This window comes from Anas platyrhynchos, chromosome 13, assembly GCF_047663525.1.
Source record: "Anas platyrhynchos isolate ZD024472 breed Pekin duck chromosome 13, IASCAAS_PekinDuck_T2T, whole genome shotgun sequence".
Classification (NCBI taxonomy): domain Eukaryota; kingdom Metazoa; phylum Chordata; class Aves; order Anseriformes; family Anatidae; genus Anas; species Anas platyrhynchos.
The window spans coordinates 5,201,153-5,224,658 of NC_092599.1; the positions used below are offsets into that span (position 1 = coordinate 5,201,153).

General features: G+C 44.5%; 1 protein-coding gene across 9 annotated transcripts in view; it reads right to left on the bottom strand.

Moving 5' to 3' along the window:
- MITF (melanocyte inducing transcription factor) overlaps positions 1-23,506 on the bottom strand; it is a 103,773-nt gene that overhangs the window by 34,527 nt on the left and 45,740 nt on the right. For 8 of the 9 annotated variants that reach the window (XM_027467278.3, XM_027467279.3, XM_027467277.3 and 5 more), the window contains exon 2: positions 13,532-13,778. In XM_027467278.3, coding sequence (XP_027323079.1) covers positions 13,532-13,778 — 247 coding nt within the window. Of the gene's footprint in view, positions 1-13,531; positions 13,779-20,029; positions 20,165-23,506 lie in introns of those variants that run through there. The other variant, XM_038185856.2, reaches the window with a different exon arrangement.

A 23,506-nucleotide genomic window follows, 5' to 3' on the forward strand; every position in this document is an offset into this window, starting at 1 on the left:
ACATACCAAGACATGCCTCTGCTCGTAAGTGAAGTCTGAAAAGAGAAAACACGAACGCTAAACCCAACGAACACCACAGTGCATGCTGTGTTTGGCCTGTACTACTAACTGGAAGACCTTCCTACCATAGCTTTTAAAGGAATGCCCAAAAATAAAAGTCATAATTTTGAAAGGACCATTTATTTTAATGAATCACTTAGCACTACACTAGCTACAGCACAAAGGACACTTGTTTAAGTACGCGCCTGTTTGGAGGCTGTTTTCTGACGGATACGTAGCGCCATGAGAAAAAATTAGCAACAGAATGAAGATCTTGTTAATTCAAAACAGTTTTATCCATTAAAATGCCCTGAGCTTCTAAATGTCACAGTTAAAAAAAAAATTAGAGACACTTTGCTGGGCTCTATAATGTTTTGCCTACAGCCTACGGGTGTCTCATGTCAGCCCCAATAGGAAAGGTCTGGAGAAGCAGAACAAAGCAGTCCAGATGCACCCGTTTTATCCACACTGCTAATATGATCATTAGAAACAGCCTAAAATAATACTACACTGCTGAGTTCTTTTAAGTGAAGGAAATGCAAGCTGGCTTACCACCGAACTGCTTGATTTTTATCCTTCTGTTCAACGAGCTGTGATGTTATTTATGACTGTATTAAAACCTACTGAGTTGTAGTAAGGCAGTTTCAGTACCTCGCAGCGCTCGATCATCGTGCTCGCTAATGTAAGACAACCCAAGTCACCTTCATGCAAACTCAACCAGCTACAATCTGAAGCATTCTGCTAAATACCAGAATTGGGATTTTGTTTTTGGTACTTTGGCAAGCCACAAAGGTGCGTACAGCCCTTACACAGAGGCAAGCCTCCGCCCTGGAGGAGAATTAACCCAGCCAGCCGAATTGATGCCACAGAGCATCAAAACTGAGAACTGTGCTGTCAGCATTACTGCTGACAGGTGATGGCTTTTCCTAGCAAGCAGAGTGCTTATGTCCCTGACACTTCCATTAAGCAACGTTACATATTTTATTTCCTGACATCTCACTCACAAAGAAGGTGTTAGAGCAGACATCACAGTAGCCACAAGAGATTAAAGGTAGCAGCAGTAAGAAATTAAGTATGTTTATTGCACTCATCTTAAACCACAAGGAAATTTAGTGTTTTAGTTGTTTCTTGGCTACAGGAATGCTGCCCTAACACTTTTGTAACACCAAGATGTATTTAAGGCAAAGAGCCATAATGTTGTGTGACCTCACCTTTACACCCCAGGATCTTATTCCCGTAACAGCCAGATGGTGGCTATCTTCTGGCTCCCAGAAGGAAAAAAAAAAAAAAAAAAAAAAAAGGCAAAAGCACACACAAGCTTATCGTAGGCTCATCTGTCAAAGAAAGATGGCAACATTTCAGCCCTTTAAAGATCTCAAGCCCTACATACACCAAGATACAGCATCACGATCTATTTTATACCGACAAAAACAACATCCAGCCACTCGGCCACTGCTGTAACCTTCGGCACACCTGCCCCTCCGTGTCTCGCAGATGAGCTGTTGAAAACCCTTCTCCTCATGCTATTTCACATATGGCAGGCAAATAATCAGTTACACTGAAACGAGAAGCACCTGTCCACCTAAATGACCCTTGACAGGCCAGAAGATGGAGCATTTGCAGCACCATCACCTGAACTGGGGCAAGCTTTCCACACAAATTCAGTCAGCTGTGGTTGGCTCTGCTCAGCCAGCCATAACCAAAAAACGCAGTCAGGATCATTACTTCCAACAGATGTTGCACAAGCAATTTTTTTTTTTATTTTTATTATCATTTCTTTTTTAAATCAGGAATATTTAAAAGAGAGGCTGTGAAAAATATGCTATATGAAAAGCTGACCCAATCTTCTCTTTTCCAGCACAAACCCATGCCCTGGTAGCAGCAGCCTTTTCAGCACTGACTGTACAAGAGCAAGGGCCTGCGAGCTCTCGATGCTCTGCTGGGTGCAGTCCTACTGACACAGCAGGGTTAGGACTCTCCCGACGGGACCCTGAATCGCATTTTGTGGTGTGGCAGCACACTAATTCCACCTTCCGAAACATTTTACAGAAAGCTCTTTTCAGGGGTTTCATCTGAACTTCAAAAAAGCACAAGTCAACAGCTCACCAGGAGAGGCACTTCACGAGACACAAAGCCGGGTGTGTGTTATCATCCCCATTCTCCAAAGGTTAGCTGCAGATCAGTATTGCCAAGAAATTCAGAAGTATTGGTTTTGTCAGAAGATCAAAACGTCTCTTGCGAGAGACATTTAGGGCCTCCAGGCTTGGTCTCAGAAGAATCCTATTTTAAACCACACTGATGTAACCCTTCAATTGCTGCTACAAGAACGGAACTAGGTTCCCAAGGGGAAACAGGCACAGCACTTTCCAGCACAGCCTTACTCGTGGGGAAAATACACACAAAGCCTCTTGCTGCTGGAAAACAGGCAATGCTGCATGTGTATCACGACACCTGTCACCACTGATGGATAGCGTACACAAAGTTTCAGCTTCCTAAGAGAGTATGGAAGCATAACCCAGCTCCAGGCAAGCCGAGTCTGGACAATTAGATGGAGGTAGAGATTAGATGTGGAGTAACTAGATCCTAACTCAATCTCCCCACCTTCCTTACCCCTTTTTATAGCTCTAGCATAATCCCATTTTAGCAAATCATTATTTTACAGGATGGAATGAACAGCTTGAGATCTTAATGCTTTGAAAATGCAAATAGGCACACACCGAACTGTGTTGGATTTTAAAGGAAAGTTTAAATGGAGGAACAAAGCAAGGGAGCTGGAGGCAGCAGACCTAATGACAGCCAGCATCGAGGCCCCCCCATCTCGGTGTGTGCCCACCAGCAGTGTGCTGCAGGACACGGGGTGCCACCAGGGACTGGCTGCGGACACCACGTACACCCCAGGCCACCGCTGCCAGCCCAGCTCAGGACCGATCTCACAGGCTGAGTTCTCCATAGTGGCTGCAGAGCAGCTTCTTGTTTAATTTCCTCTGACATGAATGTAATTAGTACTCATCAACAGCACTCTGCGAAAATAAACTCACTTGTAATAAGTGGGGACAACGGGGAATTGACTTCCAAAGCACGTTGCTGCTCCACGCTCCAGGCTGCTGGCCACCAGGGCTGCAAGGAACACTCTCAGCCACCTCTGCTGCAAACAGTCCGTGTAACACAGAACTGAACCCCCCAAAAACGGGTGTAAATAAGCAATAGGTTGAATAATAGCCTGTTTTGCTTCTGCCTTACCCCATCTGGTGGCCTACTGCTTATATACAGCTGGAAGCAACAGTTAATTGAGGCGCGTTATCAGGAATTGCAGAACTAGAGAAATAAACGTGGCACTGGATGAGCTGCGGTGCCCTAACAGTTCTCTGCTGCTGTTCCCTGAGTGCCATGGCAGTCGCACTCCTCACTGCATCCCAGGTGGAGCATCTCGACGCCGTGCACTCACACCACGTGGAGCCATCGAGACTGGGCGCCGTCACCGCAGCCCCACGAGCTGGTCGTGGCGGCCTCAACCGAAGCGGATAAGTGGAATTAATACCAACTCCTGGAGAAGGTGGAAACTCAGAAACACTTTCTAAGGATGAGGCTTGGGAGCTGCCTGACTCAGGGAGAAGACTTGGCTGGAAGCTGTCCCCTCGTTCCTTACATGAAATGCCGCAGAGAGAGGCAGAAGGCAGCTCTGAGCAACGCACATGGGAAGCATCGCTTCGCACAGAGCACCCACTTAATTTAATAAGAAGCACTCCAGAGCAGAAGGCACCACTTTTCTTCCCTCAAAAAGCCAATATACATTAGAAAAGCATAAATTCTTTTGAAAAGCCACAGTAGCATGATTAAATACTATTTTTCCTTTTACACAACAAACCTTACAGGGCTGCACCCTTAAGGAATATATGAACTTTCATGTGAAAGGAGCCCATTAACTGCTGCACAATGAATGGTGCCTGTGGTCCAAGATTCATTTCCTTTTAGAAAGCAGAAAGGACGGAGAGCTTACAACTGCTGCACACAACTGCTGACTCATTCAAGGTCACTTTACTTCTTCCTTGAACAAACTGTTTCTTTGAGACCCAGCCTATCGTGGTATTTAAGACTGTAGTTTCAAGAAGGAGTCAGGGAACACAATTTTGTTAGGCTGTGCCAAATTTGCAGGACCCAATATTATTTCAAATTTAAGTCCGATTTTTTTTTTTCTTAAAGTACTATTCAGAAACGAAAATCCATTTTGGCAGGGTGGGGAGAGGGGATTAAATTTCACAGAGGTCACTTTAAACAAGCCTACAAGTACTTCCAAAGCCCTTAAAAGTAGATTTTATACAGATTTGTGTCATGTCAGCATGGCTATCAAACAGATTTCAAGAGACATAATTTCCATAAAACAGTCAGTAGTACTAGGTTAGTTCTAGAAATAGTACTAGATTATGTAAATAAAGACTTTCAATTATTGAGTTACGATAGAGATGACTGGCGTGTTTTTTAAACTTAAGTCTCACTTCTAAGAATTTGCTGTTTAACAAGACAAGAACGAACTTCAAAGCCCTTTCTGAAAGGACAGCAGAGCACCACATGGCTTCAGCAACACAGCCCCAGATCGCACGGGGCTGCAGCAGCAGTAAGAGAAGCTCTGCCCCACTGGCTTTGAACAGAGGCTTTCCACTTGCTACCTGCTCATCTCTTCCTCTAAAAATCAGCCATGAAGTCTGTAAAGTTTTGATGGTTTCAGCTAGGAATTTCCAGGTGACTTTTCGGAAGAAAGCCTGAAACAGAACCTTTGATTTATCCACCGTGACACACAAGCTTCCTAACAAATTCCTAGCTCACTTCTGATTCGGAGTCAGAATAATTTCTGCTTTTTCCACCACAAGTGCACTGAGCACAGCAGTCGACTGCAAGGCCTTTAACTAGGAAACAAAAAATGTCAGTGTTAGATAGGGAGGGGAAAAAACACTCCCAAAATCACGGTGAGGATTTTCTAGAGCTTACAGCAATGACTCCAAGTCCTTTAAAGATGCTTGGGTGCCCAGCACCATCTGAGACCCCAAGCCCTCCTAGCAAGGCCACACAGCTCCCTCCCGATAGCCTATGATGCTTTTTGGGGAGCAGATCTGCCTCTCCCCATGTTCAGAAGGAAAAGAGAGATAGATACGAATACAATGCCCCGGGACAGAAAAAATACTCTTTAAAACACGGCTTTTTGTTTGTGTTTTTTAAACACAAGACGCATTTCTCCTCATTTCAGTGTGCTTGTTTTTGGATACATTGCAGATTCCAATTTTGATTTTCTTTATTTAAAGCATTCCAGCTGCACTTGCTGAACAAGTTTACTACTTCCACTTGCTGCCAGTAGCAGGTTTACTTTCAAGAGAGAGCCTGCCTTCCACAGATTTTCTAGCAGCAATTTGTTTCCACATGTAGGAACCGTTGTGTAGGGCGCACAACCGGTTAACGGCTTAAAGACACCTCTGGGACATGAGTTGGTGGAAACCAAATACAATATAAACAAGACAATTAGAATCATGTGTGAAAATCAGTTTCTATCACTTGACTGTTAGCCACCGGCGAAGGGAACGGTCTGGAAAGGCAGCTTCAGCAGCAATTGAGAGCTTTCCCAAGAAATAGACGCTCTTGGAAACCATAATGCCATCTGCTGAGAGATTATGATAGTGCAATGCAAGGAATGACAGCCCTGAATTAGTTCTCCAGTGCTTACCGCATTTCATCTGTTAGCTTAACTACTGTAATATCGATGTTGAAAGGCATGCTGCTTCTGGTCATGTTCAAAAATAAAAAGAAATTGTTTAAATGGGATAAGTTATCCAAGGGTTTTCAAAGAACTACCTGAGACATCACAGCCTACTGATAATCAGCAAGTCAAGGACACTAAATCACAGAGGTCCATAATTGAAATGTTGTTCCAGTATGCTGAAAGGATACGAGTAGGATGTGGGACACACATATTCATTTGGCTGGGACATTCTAACTTTGCAAAAACACTGGGAATTAAATAGCTCTTTTTGATCTATTATGTTTTTAAAGTTACTCTATTTTGTGCTCCATATCTTTACAAGCTTGAGAATTTGTACATAATTCTAATTCAACTACAAAAATATATCACCAAGTTTCAGAATTACAAATAGGTTAAGTGTGAAACTGGAATCCAATGGAAGTGCCAGCGACAGCCTGCAGGACCGAGCTGTTACCCCAATATCCCACCAGCACTCTCCATGGAAATGTTTGGAGGCAGCAAGGTATTTTTGTAGTTGGTAGCAGAGTTGCTGTGAACTTAAGATTGGCAGGATAATGATTCCACGAAGACCACCAGATGGATTATTTCATTTCCCAATCTGCCAAGCATCTAAAATCAGGCCCTGTTTTGCTGGGTCACAACAAAACTTAATAGAACATGAGGAACAAGAACCAGCCATTGGGATGCAAAGGGGATGCACGCATGACAAGCCAGGAGGATGTTTTTCCTTATTTGCACTAAACCAAGTCTGCCCCTGAAGGTACTGATGAATTACAAGAGGTTCAGAAAGCCTTCTGAAGGATTCAAGATCAGGCACGCCCCAGATTCAAGATCTAAGCAGAACACTAGCACAGTCTGCTTTTCCTCTAGCCCACAAGTTTCAGGAGTGTTGCAATCTGAGCCTGTCATTAATTATTAAAGGACGATTTACAGTAATAATAATTTAATTCTCTAAGTCAGACAGACAGAACTAACCAGATCCACTGGCTAGCAACTGATGGTGTATGAAATCCTAAATGGATGCTGCCGCGCAGAACTGTTCTTCCAGAGAAGTGCAAAGGCAGCAGCCTGGTGATCCAATTCTAGCCTGACCCTCTCATTTCAGTTCTGAGGAATGCCTCTCCTATGTGTAAAGAAAGGGAAAAAAGATTTTTCTATAATATTTTAACTGAAGAATGCTGCATGAGTATCTTCCTAAGGAAACACAAACCAAATGTGTTCCATCCTCAGCTCAGGGACAATTTCCACTGCAAGCAGTACAGAGCTGCATTACTAAAATGGATCCTTTTGGTCAAAGAACAAGACATGGGGCTGGCACCTATCTGCGAGGGATAAAGAGTTAAAACAGCTACCACTTCCTCAACTGGCCCACAACTATTGTGAGGGCAGTGTTCAGCTGAATTCCATCAGGCCACGCTGTCTTAACATAACCTGACGTGTTCCTCTTCAAGATCTCGGAATTTTTTTCTCCTCTCTGCTTTTCAGCAGCATACACTAGTAAATAAATACACCCCAAAAGCCAAATGGTAATCCAAGTAAAAATAATATTTAATTATATAGTGGGGGGTAGTGAGGGGACTGAGTAACTTTTTTTTTTTTTTTTTTTTTTAAAGTAAAAGACTCGCCAGGTCCTTCACAGACAACACAATACTGGTTTTTGTTTCAAGTTCATAACTTGGCTCTTAAAGTAGTTGATAATGAACCAGCAGGCATTATTTTAAATCAACCAGTTTTATTAAATGAGCCAGAAAGGAAAGAGGCAGGGCTAATTACCAGCATTCCTTGATGAATTACCTAGCGGTGTGTGGTAAATCTCTGGGCGTCTTTGTCTTTATCCCCAAATTTATCCCTTACTTATTTCTCAAGAGGTTAAAGGACACGGGGCTAATTAAGGCACCAATCCAATGACAGACAGAATCATTCAAGGTAAGGCTGGTTTTTACTCTTTCAAGCTTTTGCATCTCTGCCTGGTACTTCTTAATCTAATTTCTTTTTTTTTTTTTCCCCCTTAATATAACTGCTGGGGAGGGGGAGGAAAAGCGCTAATCTTGTCACGGTCAGGCAGGTTGAAATTGCCATGCAGTGCTGGGCAAAATGCTGCATATTTGTAATTTAGCCAATAAGAAATTCCTTAAGCCTCTCCTGAATGGCAGGAATGTCTCTAGCTTGTCACTTCCAATTCAGTCACTGCGCAGGTTCAGCGTCTCGCAGAATAATGCTGCCAAACTAGCTGAAGAACTGAAATATTTGCGAGTGTACATAATGCCTAAAGATTACTTTAAGCAGATCTGGGTTTTCACATTTCAACATTTAACGTCTGTCAAAGCTGTCGACAGAGGCCTCCCCAGACCTCCACATGACTCCCCCCAGCCTTCAGCGCCGTGGGGGGCTCCGGGCTGTGCTGCAGAGGCAACCAGCACAACCCCAGGCACCAGCACTGCCCCTTTCTGTGTTCTTGGCTCAACCGGTGCAGGGTGGTAAGGTGGTTTTATTTTAAGCTGACTTGGGCTGAAACAGGATTTGATACAACCTAGGCAACACACACACTGACACCCATAGCAAAAGGAGATCGGGGATGAAGGGTGAAAGCAGGCTTTGCACTCGCAGTCAAGCAGTCAGACACTTGTGCACAGAAGTACATTGCCCCCTTGAATTCCACGCATGTTTAACGTCTAATAACCTCTGTGTTGAGCAAGAGTTTACATTTTACCTCTAGCACTCACCACAGACATCAGCACCAGTTCTCATTCTGGAGGAGCTTACAACCCACTAAGCAAGCAAAAGACTGAAGGCCCGAGAGATATCTTACTTACGTGAAGGCTTAGGACAGGCTTTAGAGGTTCTGTGGTTAAAAGCAAGTTTCTCCTTCTGAAGAATTTGCTGTGGGCTGAAGTTACACTCACCGACTCTGTGTTGTATCTGCAGTTCAGCAAGACCTGGTCTGGCAAATCACTTCTCCGAGTTACAACTGCAAATACATGCCAGGCTGGCTTAACAGACTGGCACACACCGCTAGCTGCTATTGTCAGGTTCGATTAAATTAACTTTTGATCAGATAAGCATTTCCACAAACACACATTTACTGTAACAGATGCTACCACACCTTTATCTCGACATCCCGTTGTTCCTGTTCTACAGAACTGTAGGACAGATAGATTGATCTCCCATACAATGAAGTCTCGTGGTAATTATTACACCAGGAATACTATTTCTAACTGCACAGCCTTCCCTGGTGAGCAGAAGGACTACATTAACACCACAGGTCGCTCTTTGTAACAGAGCACGCTGGAAAAGGTCTGGGAGGAGGCATTTTTTGATACTTGTCCATAGTCATTAACATCACTCAGAGGCATGCTTGGCATTTCAAAACCGAAGAAATACAGGGTATCTGATGCAAAGAGCTTATCGTGGGGGCACATTTAAAACCTGAATGAACAATGACACGAGGGTTAAAGCAAGAGGCCAGCCGGGCCTCCTGCATTGTCCCAGACAGCCCGGCTGCGCTTCTGTTGACTCAGGAAAAGCTGCTGGAAGGAGAAAGATAAGCGTGAGCTACAGCAGTGCCGGGGTGGCAGCAAGATGGGTGAATGGACCCACTCTGGGATCAGTGGCGATCAGCCTGCAACACTGCCATAGGATGGGCAAAGAAGGACAAAGCAAGAATGGAAATGCAGTGAACACCAGTTGGTTCTGGACTTTGAAAAGCAGATATTTCAGCTTGTTGGGGGCCCCAGGCAGAAGAAAACCTGGGATGGATGTCTGCTGCCCACTGGTGTTTTCAATCCTGCCTGTCCTGGTGATGCTTTCAAAGGAATTACTCTGCAGTTCTGCAGGCCGAGGATGCTCACAGACACCAGGGTCAGCAGACACAGTAGGACTACAGGTGTAAAAATGATTCTGTGATATCAAGAAGACATTAACAGATGAAGTTTGAAACAGCTGTGGGAAAACTTTTTAACAGACCGGCTTCCCTCCAAACCTAGGGTGGATTCTCTTGATTTCTGATAGCCAAGGATTTCACCACCTGAAACAAACTGAGCTCTGCAAGGATTAACAGCAGCACTGTTCTGCAGATGAATGACCTGGGAGCAGGACTAGCCTCTCATCACTCCTCACAGGTGAGGGGCAGAGGCCTGATGCCCAACCTCCTCCAGCACCGGGCTGACCCCGCTTACAGAAATGTGGGGATCTGCTCCCAGAGGCCAGCCCTGCAGCAGCCAGCACTGAGAGCTGCAGAGGTGCCTCTGCTCCAGCAGGAAAGGAATCCTACCGGACAGGAGGATAAACAACAGCAACAACTTCTTGCTATCAAGGACACAAAATTATCATACACCTGTATGAAAGAAACTATTTTATAAACAAACCTAGTGAAAACATTTTAAGAATTCTTCACAAAAGAAGCTAATTTCTTAAATAAAAAGTATTGACTGACTGTGTACATTGGGCTCCTGATCAAACATCAGCACATTTTAAAGTTACTTTCTACTATTTCTGAGGCAGAGCAAGAAGTTGAAGCAGAGCAGAAGCAAAGAACCTGCTGTGACACCTCCACATAGCATTAACCCTAACCAGCAGCAGGGGATGGGTGAGAAGATGCTTGAAGACAAACTAGCCCTTATGTCTGTGAAACTAACATCAGTGGAGCAGAATGACAACTGAAACCCCTAATAAACCCTCCTGCTATTAGATGAGAAGAGATGCTGCTTGATATGCATTAGCCTCATTCCTGGTCCATCACAAAATTAGGCTTCACTAAGCAACACTACATTTTAATTCCAACAGGTCATTTCCTACCTTGTCAAGCTACATTACTTGACATAGAAATGATGCAATAAGAAGTCATTACTCAAGAAAATAAAATCCTATTTATTCATATACCCTTGAATGTAATGGCCACGTTATGTAACTTGGAAATTCCTATGCAATGTGACATGGATTAATACGTATTACTCTTTCTGTACTGTTTCTAAATGACATTTTAAACATCTTGAACACAAATACAAAATGCAAACTCATCAACAGTTTCAGCTTCTTTTTAAGCTAGTCATTCCAAACTACTATCCTCAGACACTCAACTACTACTCCCCTAATATCGGGAGATACGGGACACAGCAAGCCACACTGTTAATTACATAATCCAAAGAGTGAACCGAATCAACAGGTTGCTTTTTCTTTCCTCTCTTTTTTTTTTTTTTAAATGTGATTTTAAATTCTATAAAAATCATCAAAACTAACAACAAAACAGCTGCCACTTTTGGTCTTATTTGTGTAGTAACATTCAAAAAGCTTTTTTTTTTTTTTTTAAAAAGAAAATTGCCTTGCAGATTAACATGTCTCAAAGTGTAAAAATCCCCTTTTTGTCCACCTCATTCTTTAAGGTCACTAAATCCAGACCATCTGGGTAATAAAGTTACCACGTGTAGTTCCCTATTCACCTAATTAAAACTTCTGTACATCTCGTATGGATAATTTGTCTATAGCTAAAACCAACTGAAGTGTAAAAAGCAGCTCCAGGGAAATGATGTCACTAGAAGCAGGTTACTGCTGGCAGAGCTGGCTGTCAGCATATCGGCACCAGGAAGATCCCAATTTATTGTTAAACACATCTTTTGAGCCAAGCAACCTATTTCATAATAATAATAAATCATATGGACTTTCCAGTAAAATCCTATTCACACTGAAACATCAATAGTAAATATTTTAATGTTAAAAAACCACACAGCTTCGAGCCTGGTATTTAGCACTATTTTTGTACAGAGTTGGTCCAGTCTGGTAGCACTACGGATAAAAGCACGAATCTTTAGCTGCTTCCACTAAAAACATAAGCCGCAAAAGGGAGCAAACCATTCTCTCTTCTCTCAAGCCGAGCAAGAGACCAAGAGGACTGGGTTTTGCTAGTTTTGGCTGTTACTTATGTAAAGGCAGATAACGAGGAGTCAGACGCCGTTTTGCATGTTTCCGCAGCCATTACCTAAAACACACGACTCTGTTGCCAAAAAGCCCTTGCTGCCAGCTATTACTTTTCATTTACAAGCCAGGTAAGGATGCACTCACACAGCTTTTCGCTCTGTGGGGTCAAACATTCTGCCGAGGACTGGGGACAGATGCTTCCTCTGTGGTCCCAAAGGACAAGGATTCCTGTTTGATACCTTCACGTGCAGTTGCTAGCAATGCTCCCGCAAGTTACAGATCTGCAGGAATCCCTGTGAGAAGCCAGTTCCTAGGCACTGCGCTTGTAATAACAGAGCATCACCTTTCAACACAGCATCTTCTGTAACCTGTCTCCTAGAAATAAAGGGCTGCCTTCCCTTCTCTCTCACGTATGGAGGTACTTGTAAAAAGGACACTACAGAAAACTGCTAATGCTTCAAGAGATTACACATCCTCCTTGATAGTACGGTATCATCAGAAAATAAAAGCTTTCCTGTAAGTTTACGAACAGATATAAAAAAACAACACTACAATTTATGTCAGACAGTATTAGGATGAAAGGATAGAAAAATCTAACACATGCTTGGTTAACCAAGTGCACTACAAACAGAAAACTACTTTCTGTCTTCTACACATCTTCTAGATCCAAATTGTAACTACAGTGTCATAATTTGGAAATACATCTAACAAATTCAGGATGGACAAGCGTTAGGATAAAATTGCTTTTCCCAGTCAATTTCTACTCCTACACTGTAGACCATGCTTGAGTATATTCTAGTATCCCCATCGAGTATTAATTTTGGCACTGTCCACACAATACCATAATGCAGGTTCAATAAATAGAAGGACCCTACATTTCCCCCATAAAACAGTCATGCTGAAACTGTCTTGAAATACTGCATCTGCAAGCCTATTTAAAGGCTAAATCTTGGAATACTTATCGATATGGAGCAGTGATGGGCAAAGTACAAGAATGCATTGTAAGCAAGTTCAATTAACTTCTCTGGCAAGAATATAATTACTAACAGAAAGCAATTGCCAAATATCCAACTAAAATAGAAGGTCTAGCACTAATGCAGAGCAAATAAATAACTTCTCAAAACGTACAAAAACTTTAACGAAATATGTCTATTTTTACATCACTTTTCCCATTATTTTGCTAACACATTTTCACGTTACTTTATGTGGACTTACCCTGTGCATGAAATTCTCTTTTCTTCTAGTTGAAGAAGTTTTTCCCTGAGTAATTAGCAAGCTACATCCCCTTTGACAGAGAGATACTAACAAGCTCCTACAGTTTCCAGTAAGACAAGGAATCCAAAGCTACTAATAGCAAACAAGTCATTTAAGCAAAAAAGGATTACAAAGGCTTGTTGCAAGAGCCTGGAAACTCACCCATATTTCAGATTAAGGCTTTCTGAGGAGCTCTTTTGTAATGAGTTTTGACTCAAATTTTTTAAAATATGCATTTTTTTTAAATGAAATATTGACTTAAATATGTATTAATCATTTTTTCTTTGGACAAACAGTAAGTGCCAGAAAGACCGGACAATGATTTCCAATGGGAAAACTAAAGAAATAGTGGTTTTATAACAAAACCTCCCTCGAGATCTCAAAGTATAAAGAAAAAAATCACAAACTAAGAAGGATTTCTACTCTCTGGTACAAGGACACCAGAATAAGCTGCAAATCAAGCCACAGTGCAGCTTATTTGCGAGACTTCATTCCCAAAAGTACCTGTCATCCCATCCCTAGGGCACATGAAGTTTATTTCAATGAGAGCTACGACACAGAGCGACAGAGCCGCCGACGTACCTTGAGGACCTCCATGGGTACCTGCGTGGCGGGGGGCAGGCTGGCGGGGACGCTGACGTTGATGGCAGGTGTCTGGCTGACGGGCACTCTCTGCTGCATGAACTGGGCTGCTTGCTGCTTCTGCTGCTGCTCCCGACGCTCCTGCTCCTGCATCTGCTCACGCATGAGCTGCTGCCGTAGCAGGATTCGTGAGGTCATGCTGGAGGAGCTTAAGGGAGGCTTGGAAGCGCCAGGATGCTCGGAATTGCTGTGGGAAGAGCAGAGAGAGACAGCTCAGCTTCCACCAGCGCCTTCATCGCTCAGGGTTTGCAGAACGGTTCTGGGGCAGGGAGCAGAATCCGCAGGGCTCCGTGGCACCGCACAACGGGGAGCTCGGAGCCGACCCACCGCAGGGACTTAGCAGCGTGTTAGGCTGCCTTAACTTTGCGGGGACCGAATGTTTCCAAATGCCAATACCCAGCTGTAAAAAGTGATTTACTACTTACACAGCCACCATCCACGAGAAAAACAAATGCCTTTATAGGTAGCAGCAGGCACTCATATCCTTTTTTTTTTTTTTTTTTTATAAGTATGGAAAGGATGAATCATGCCTAATGATAGGTATAGGTAATACGCCAGGTCTAATCACCTACCTCAAAATAAAGAGAGAAAGAAATTCTACCTCTTCCATGAAAGCACAATACAATAAAGTACAGTTATTTTCTGCAAAATACTACCTCGGGGTTGGATTTGCTGATGGTGACATTCTTCATAGCTAGAAACCAGACCCCAAAAGCAGCAGCTCCCACCTGAGGCCTACACCAGCATCTCCTGGATGGGGTGAGATGCAAGAGCAGGCAGCACAGTCACAGCTTTATTTCAGTCACCAAAGCCTATTGTGCTGCCCAGGTGAACACACTACACACCTTCACCTGCTAAGAGCCCTCAACAGACCAAACATCCCAGCAGGTAACACAGGAGCTTGCCATAAACTGCAGGGACACCTCCTGACAGACCCCATCATTTTGTTCACCCCCTGGAGTAAAACCCCATTTACAAGACATTTGTGCAGCATCCTTAAGATGGAGCAATTCAGGGAGGTAAATATCCAGCTACACAGCCTTTGAGGGAAGGAAGTTAGCAGCAGCTAGGAACCCAGGATTCCGTGCATCCGCATGAGAAGATGCCACAGCGGGTGTAAGTGATGGCACTTGGTTTCTGATCCTAACCGACAATGGACACCCCAGGCAGGGCCATGCAGAAGCAAAGTCCACACCAGGCTAGAGGAGAACGCGGGATGCCTGGGGAAGCCAGCAGCAGCTGTCCCACTCCAGGATTGAGCTGCCTGTGAGCTCCCTGCCTCTGCTCCCTGCATCTCAGCGCGGTGCTGGGCAGCTCGCGAGCCAGCACCCCTCCAGCACCAGCCCCTGGAGGCTGCGAGCATCGAAAGCCACATCTCCTGGGCACGCTTCAAAGCCTGTGAGATTTGTTTAGGACCGACGTTGTGTTCATAGGGGAAATGAAAAAGAAGAGCCCACGCTTACTTGCACAAGAGATCAAGAGAGCTCGCCTTTTGGGGGCAGGGAAGGAGCGCTGGGAGGAGACAGCCTTGCTATTTAAGACCTGTCAGGTTGAAACATTCACAGAGACACTGATCCTTTTGATAAAACAAGAGAAAACCTTTGTGGTGAAACTAATGCAGCTGCGGAATAATCGCACTAATTAGCTGCTCAAGACAAGTCATTGACTGTGATACTTGTAAAAACACCACCCTCCCAATTAACGGCGGAGCATTCTCACATCTCAGCCCAGCAGCCCGTTTCCTGGCCACAGCCGCGTTTGAACGCACAGCTGAACCACTCACAAAGTCTCCCTCCAGTTTGGAAACATGTATTTGTACAGCTAGGATAGTTACAGGTCTCCAAAAACATCTCCAAACCCTTTTGGTCATGTACCCCCAACCACTAAAAAAAAAAAAAATACTGAGCATGTACCCCCGATAGAGAGAACAGCACCTCCTGTGCTCCTGCATAGCCAACAGGAAAAAAAAATGGAATGAAAAGTGGGAAGGAGTCCTGCAGATTTGCTTTCTTGCCCTTTCCTCATCCCAGCTCATGCTGCCCAGAAACGCTGAGAGCTGACGTTCCTCCAGCATTGCATCGAATCAAACTCTCTTGGTCTTCTGGGCTACACAAACCTTTTAGGATGCTCTCAACAGCAAAGGCACCCAAGTTCTGAATGAAGGAATCATTGGGAACAACGTGCTGTCAAACTGCAGCTACTGCCAGCAACGTGTTTGAGTTTAAATAATGCCTGGATCTGCCAGAAACACAGCCTGGAGGCTGCTACACAATACCTGCCTGCCTGCCAAGAGGCTCATTTCACAAGCACCACGAGTGGAACTGGACGAACAAAACCGCTCCAACACTCAGCTGTCCCGTGGCCGTCACCTGGGGACCGGGCAGCTCTCACGTCAGGGCTGAAGCGGCACTTCTTCCATCTGCTGTAACTCACCGAGAGCAGCACAGATGAAAAGTAGAAGCAGAAAAACAGAAAGCTCCCCTTGGTGTTTCATTCTCTAAGGCTGTCCCACACAACGCCCAGCCTCCGAGCCCTGCTCCAGCCGCACACCGCACTGCACAATGCCCCGAGATGGAACAGAGGGTGCTGTGGGCTCCATCACCACGTGCTCATCCGAAAGCAAATAGAAAGAACTCTATCAGAAACTCACTGTTACATCAAAAAAATTACAAACTTATATCAAACGCTTAGTCAATAGTGTACGGCAGAGTTGCACTTTGAAAGCAGCCTGAGCTTTAAGCACGGAGCAGGTGAGACACCGCAGCGCGGCGCGGAGCCCGGGCACGTGGACGCTGAGCTCTCCGAGGCCTGACTCAGCCGGGCATTGCGCAGGCAGCCCCAGAACCCACACATGCAACTGATACTCGACGCGACTGAGATACTTCCTGCAAACATGGTTATGGATATCAGTTAATTGCAATAAATGAAACCCACTCATCCTCTTAATTGACAGATGATTAAACCAGTTATCCATTAGCAGTCTAATAAGCACAGTGTAATACAGACTGAGTTATTAGCTATGAATGTCATATGCCGATTCAATTAATCATTAAGCGATAACATTCTATTAAATACATTTAAATTACACATCCTTTGTTCAGATGCCTGGGAAACGTTAGTTACCGTATGCACACAGGGTAATGCAGACGGCTGTTGCATAACATAAAGCAACTGGTCAGATTAGAAACAAGTTTTATTTCGTTGCTTTCAACTCATGTGATTACAGACCCCACACGGTTTGGAATCATCCCGCCTGCCTAGATGGGTACTGAAGGTTTGATTTCCGTCTCCTTGGACAAAAAGCCAAACTAGTCAAAAGTTAGTCCATTTTGTTTTCAGTTTCTTACAAACTGATTCAACACCTTCTCCGGTATACATGCATTACTTGCCTGGTTTACACACATTTTCATTACCCACATATTTGTTACAAAAACAATTCCAAATTATTGTTTTTAATTCCAACATAATGTTTTTAGACAAACTACAAGTGAAAAGCACAGACGAACAACTCAAACCCAAAGCTCTTCCAAACAGTTCATTGAAAACCACACACAAAACAAACCAACCAACACCTGCTCGCCCATCACTCTTTTGTTCTCTGGCAACAGCCACGGGATACTTTGCTTCAGACAGGATCTGACCAATGCCCACCTGAAATGTTTCAGCTAGGCGTGTGCGCAGCTGACCTACGTGTCAGAGGGTGATGCTCAGCAGAAGACACTCTGAAGACGCCACCAAGAAACACGTCCAGGAGAGCTGACATTTTGGTAGTGACTTCTCATTTCTGGTTCTGTGAACAGCCCAACAATAGCCTGTGCCCCACATTTGCCTGCTGCACATGGAAGTTGTAGCTAAAACAATACATATCTTTTCCACGCCCTGTAATCTTCACCCAGCAAAGGGTTTTTTCAGGGCTTCTTCATTTATTTTGGTTTGTCTGAACTAGAATTTGATTCAGTTTAGCATCAAAAAAAAGATTTAGCAAAAGGCTTAGGGAAGGGAGTCCCTGTCAGTAAGATATGAAGCCACTGGTTTTGGTTGAAATGCCCAAAGGCAGAATTCGATGAGACTGTGGCTGACATAAAATAAAACCAGCCTGCAGAGCTTGTCCTGCCTCTGCCCTTCAGACCCCACACACAGCCCCAGGTTCCTTGGACACAGGTGAACAAGGATCAAGTAAAATACACCAAAAAACACCTCTCAGTTAGCCATCAGTCCTTTTTACTTACAAGTTCTCCAGCCACTCCACATGAAGTCTTGCCTAGAGGGGAGTGCAGTAGCAGCACAGATTTCAGAAGACTGGAAAGTGGAATGAAAAAAAAAAAAAAAAAAAAAAAAAAAACAATCTCTCAAAAAACACTTGCTTTGGCAAGCCCTCCTGCCCTGCTGTATGCAGAGCAATGGCACACGAGAGGGAGGTTGTTGTTCTCTGACCATGCCAACTGTTTAGTAGGGGGTTAGCCTGCAGAGAAATCAGCCAAGAGAAGCAGAAGCTGTAGTGCCTCCAGAAATCCATGGAGCTGCACCAGACCTCGGAGGTCTGAGGGAAGAAATAGGATATAAATGCTTGTATTTAATGCCTTACCTTTACTTCATTCATCATTATTTATGGAGAAAAGCAAGGCATCCACACTGAAATAGCTGGTACTAGCATAAGAACATCACTCCTGATCTTGAAAGCAAGTAGATGAAAGGTTGCAAACAACTCAAACACCCAGCCTGACCTACAGAAGGCATTATCTAATGAGACACACGCACAGCTCCCCGACACTCCTCCTGCTCAATGACTGCTATCATTTCTCTAAAAACTGAATTTATTTGTAGAGATTCCAGTTGCAGTCTCTCTACCAAGCAGTAAAAACTCCAGACACTTTGTGTTGCCAGCACTATTAGTGTTAGCAGCATCTAAGCTGCCAGTCTGCATTGCTGTTTGCCACTGGGATGAGCAACAGAAAAAGGAACGATACCAAAAGAGAAGACAAAAGAAAAATAAATATTAGAGGGAGCTGATGACAACAAAAAGGTTTTCTCCCCTATCTTCAGCCATTGAGAGGGATTCTAGGTACATGAAAACTACCCCAGCATTTTCCCAGCAGCACTTTGTACTTCATTCCTAAAATTTAATAATTGATTGTGGGTTACAGCGACACTCCGCTCAGTGAGCCAATTGGCTGGCACTGAGCTGGCATATCAATGTTGAAAAAAAAAATTGGCACCCCTTGATGTCCTTTGTTGTCAAGGACAGAGCAGTAAGGCCAGCAATTACATAAATGGTGCAGGACCTTTATCAGCCTCCACAGCAAAGCAAGGACTGTTTCCTCTTCAGTAAAGGTTTCCGCATTTGAAAGCTACACATTCAAAGAGACACGCTGCCTGCTGTGGCACCTGCTCCACCATCATCCAGGCAAACATTTTCCTCTCCCTCCAGTGCTTTCTTCCTCCGATGCATGCGGTCAACGATGTCCCCTATCCAGGAGCAAATGGCTGAGCTACAAATTGAGTTTAGTAGATACACCTTTCTTTAAATAAATAACAACCAGCACTCACAGTGACAGTGTAAACCTTTAAGATTTTTTTTTCTTTTTAAGTAGCTGTACACAATTTAGTAGTTTTCCATTTTTCTTCCCGTCTTTAAAACGCACCTGCACAAGCTGCTGAACATAATGCTTTTTGAACTTAATGAAAACCTCTCTCATGACCCAGGAGCACTCAGTAAATAATTATTAAGCTCTGGAGGTGGCTTTTGCATGAGTGTTGACTTAATAAAATGCCATAAGTTGATCTGCTTGAATGCCCGTTTACTTGGGGACACAGCTTTCAGTATAGCTTGGGAAGCTCGGCCACCACCGGACTAAGCAACACGGTGAAACTGAAGAGGTTCAGTATTAAAGCTGCAAAGGTCACATCTTACAATTCTTTACTACCGTTTCTGTTGAAGGGGAGATGAATAATTACAAACCCACACCACCCTCAAAGACTTCTATATATACACTAAAGCTAAAATAATCACTAAAATGCACCAGATCTTTGTGCCTAAGCTGAACCAAGAAATAGCAGGGGAAGGAGAAATCCCTAACGAAGGGGGAGCCACGAGAAGCTCCACAAGAGACAAGCATCTTCCAGGTGCTCCTGGGGTGCGCACACAGCAATGCAGCACACGGCTGCTGTCAGACACACGAACGGTTTGGTCTCGTTACCCTTGCCCGCAGAGCTCTTACCCCACAGCAATCCCCCACTAGCTCAAATGTTTGTGCTTGCCGTGAACTTTCGGAAGGCGACACGCATACATATCATTTAACAGCGACACATCAAAACGCAGAGGGAGGGCTTGGTGAGCCTTCCCCTCCTGCACGGCAGGGGCAGGCAGCTCCCCAGCGCAGCACCTGGCCCCCAGACCACCACCTCCGTGCTGAGGCGCTCGCTCGAGGCGTCACTTACAGGCAGCAGCTGGCCAAGGAGCGCGGCATGGCCCTCTGAACGCTAACAGCCTCCATCCTTGCTCCCCCCACACTTTTGTCCGAGGGTTTTTGCAAGGTGCCTGGGTGGAAGCCGGGCCCGGCAGGGCCGTGTCTCCAGGGGTGGCTCCGGATAAGGCCCTGGCAACTCCAATCCCCGGGAGCAGCGTGGGCAGCGGTGCCCAGCGCCCGCTGGTGCTGCAGACCTGTGCAATCCAGCACCTACTGCCGAGCAGGGGCTGGGGCCTTGAGGCCTCATGACAACCCCAAAGTACTGATTGAGATTGCCCTGGGACAGGAATGGGTACAATCTGACAGGGCTGCAGAAGGAAGAGCCCAGCTTGTGTTGTCCCTGAAGGGCCTGAGACCTGCTCAGCCCTCTCACGCCCCACCCCACAAGGGGAGATATGCGCTGGTGTTGAAAGCACTCAGCCCATTCTTTAATTAAACAGGGAGTGAGCAGGCCACTAATGCCATCAGAGGGGTGGACGGAGCTGTCTGTAGCAGTACAGCTTTCTCAGGATCTTTATCACCAAGAGGATGAAGGGAACGGATGGGTGCAACACAACCTGCTTTCTGGGAGGCAGAGAACTCCTGTGCTTTTAAAGTTCCCCTCAGTGAAACTCTGCCGAGAAATCACCACGTACACCTCACAGTACCTGGATGTGTACCTGTGACTGCAGAGGCTGGACACACTCTTTACTGTGTCCCAGCTCTGCTCAAACAGGGAGAACCCCTGCTCAGCGGAAAGTCAGCAAGCAGGGGAGATACCTGTGCACACAAATACCTCGAGCTTCCAAAAACATTCCCCAAGGGGTTAAAGGAATTTAAAGCTTAGCATTACTAAGCCCTGGTTTCATGCTGTTCCTCAAACTTACAAAGCCATCACAAACTTAGTGAATATATTACAGGGGAAATAGAAAAAGGAGCATGAGGCAAATGTGCCTTTTGCTTGATAGGGTGAATACTTGCCTTGTTAAGGACTTTTTGAGCCATTTCAGATGCCACTTTCCTGTTATCGGTACTTACCCCTCTAAAGAACTCTGCACACATTTGCAAAACATTCTACAACAGAAAGGCAGATAGCTAGAACAACCAAACGGTGATAAAATAAAAAGCGAGGAGATAACACTCCATTAATAACCTTTGTAGTTCTTGATTTTGTAATACAGAATTTACCTTCTTTTATCTGAGTAAATAGAGAAGATAACGCTGTCGCCAAGAGGGAAGATGAAGTACATCACCATGCTGTTTGACACTTTGTACCTACGTAGTCCCAAAATCTGACTTCACATCCCTTTCTCATTGTATCTTGATTTAGACAGTGACGTATCTATCACACTACGCAGTCAGCTCGCAAGTTTATTCACAAAGGCAGCCAGCCCTGCAGAAAACAAGGCTCAAATGTGTTGTGCTCACAGCTTCTACCCCTCATTCATCTGCTCCAAAACTCTCTGAGCTAAAAAGCCACCATGCTTCTAAGGGTTTGCAGGAACCCAGCCATTCCCAATCTGAATCCCTCTGCTCATCCTTGATTTTCTGCTCGCTGACTCCACTTGTCACAACGCTATTTAGTTCTTTCCAAAGAACACAAGGCAGCTCAAAATCTCATCTCACACAGATGACATCCTCGTTCTGGTATGCTCGGCAAACAGGATCTTAAGAAGCAAAAGAGAAAGTGTTTATGAAAGATTTGCTTTAAATGATTAAGATCCCCAAACAGTCATAATGAAAACCACAAAGTGAACTTCTAGAGCTCAATACGTGAAGCCTCTGTGTTATCAGTGTGTATGACTTGCTCAGTTCAACGAATACAAAAGATGAAGGCAAAAAAACAGCCCCTAAGATGTTACTGAGAGCTCTAACACTAAAATCATCTTGGACAGGTACTACGCAAACTCTCACTTCAATCTGTAGCCACAGGGCTAGCTGGTCATTACAGCACCTGACCAGGGAGTGTGTTTGGCAACTTCTCTTTCTAACAAAACTCTTGGCTGCATAAACTAATTCCTCAGTTCCACGTCTTTTAAACAAACTTCAGTTTTAGTCGACAAGCATTACTTATAGTTCTTCTACATTTTTGGCTGTTTGTAGAAGAATTAGTGGGGCAAAATGATTATGTAACTGTAAAGGCTCAACTACTGAGGGGGAAAAAGCCTTTCATTCAGCAACAGTTGCTTCACTTACCATTTGGGTATTTACACTGCAACTGCAATTTGCAATCACAGGACAGATGTACCGCTCTTGCTGCGTTGGGTATTCACAGCACAGACAGCAAGGTGGGAAAAGCTCCAGCTGTCCGTGTAAGAAAGCAGCAGTGATGTTTACAAACTTGCTAATTGAGGCCAAGCAAAATGACAGTCATTCGCTGGAAACATTGCCAAACCGCAAACAACTACTGCGGAGATGGCCTTCAACTCCCCTGCTCAGGCCATTGAATACAACCAGCAAAATCCCTGCCTTGGAGTAACCTCAAACAAAGGCTCCTGGAGAAAGCAAATGCCAGCAGTCCATCAGCTAACACTGCAACGCTACCAGGGGACCCAGCAGCATCCCCAGCACAGCCACATCCAGCACATGGTCCCCTTCCCCATGGTGCCTCTCCTTCTCCTGCAACAGACTGGCCCAAAGTCTGCTTGGCAGAGCACCCCTCAGGCAGTGACCAGCAGCAGATGTGCAGGGAGCAGGATGGGAACAAGGCAAGCCTGTCAGGCAGCTTCCCCGAGCAAGCTCCCAAACCCCAACCACTCCCAGCTCAGGGATTTCCCAAAATGGGAATGGTTTCTGCGTGCTTACAACCCTCAAGTGTGTGCCGTGGGTCATGTCAGCCTCACCTCCGGTTTTGTTCTGCAGCTGGCACAAGATGTGGAAGTGAGGACTACAGGACCTCTTCATCTGCTAGCTGCTGGAAATGCTATTTTAAGTTCATGCCATCTATATGAACTGCAGCCCTTAAATCAATACCACAGATTTTTGTGAATGGTTGGACTTGGGGGAAATTGGCATCTCCAGGGTCTTCTCTAGCAATTCTGCCATTCTATACTTAAAAAAAAAAAAAAAAAAAAAAGTCTGCACCTCATTTCTAGTCAGAAACTGTTTATGAATTCCAAGGAGAGCAAAAGAGGAAAATAACTACTTGCAGTTAGGTTAAAATGTAAATGAAACAAATACCAAACCAAAAACATGATACAGAATGAAGACTCATTCAAAATAAGAACATGCAAGCAATGTTTATACTTTCTGATTTACAAAGCATCAAGATATATAAAAAAGATCCTCCTTGATCTATCCATAACTCTTGAAAACCTCATAAATAGAGGCTGCTGATACACTGCCTTAATTTCATTTGGGATCACCCTTCTGTTAGGCATCTGCCTTATGTTGCACCTAAAATGCATCAGAAGGGACACCAGGGCAAATTCTGTGCAAACAAATCCATTCTTGAAAAGCAACCCAGCTG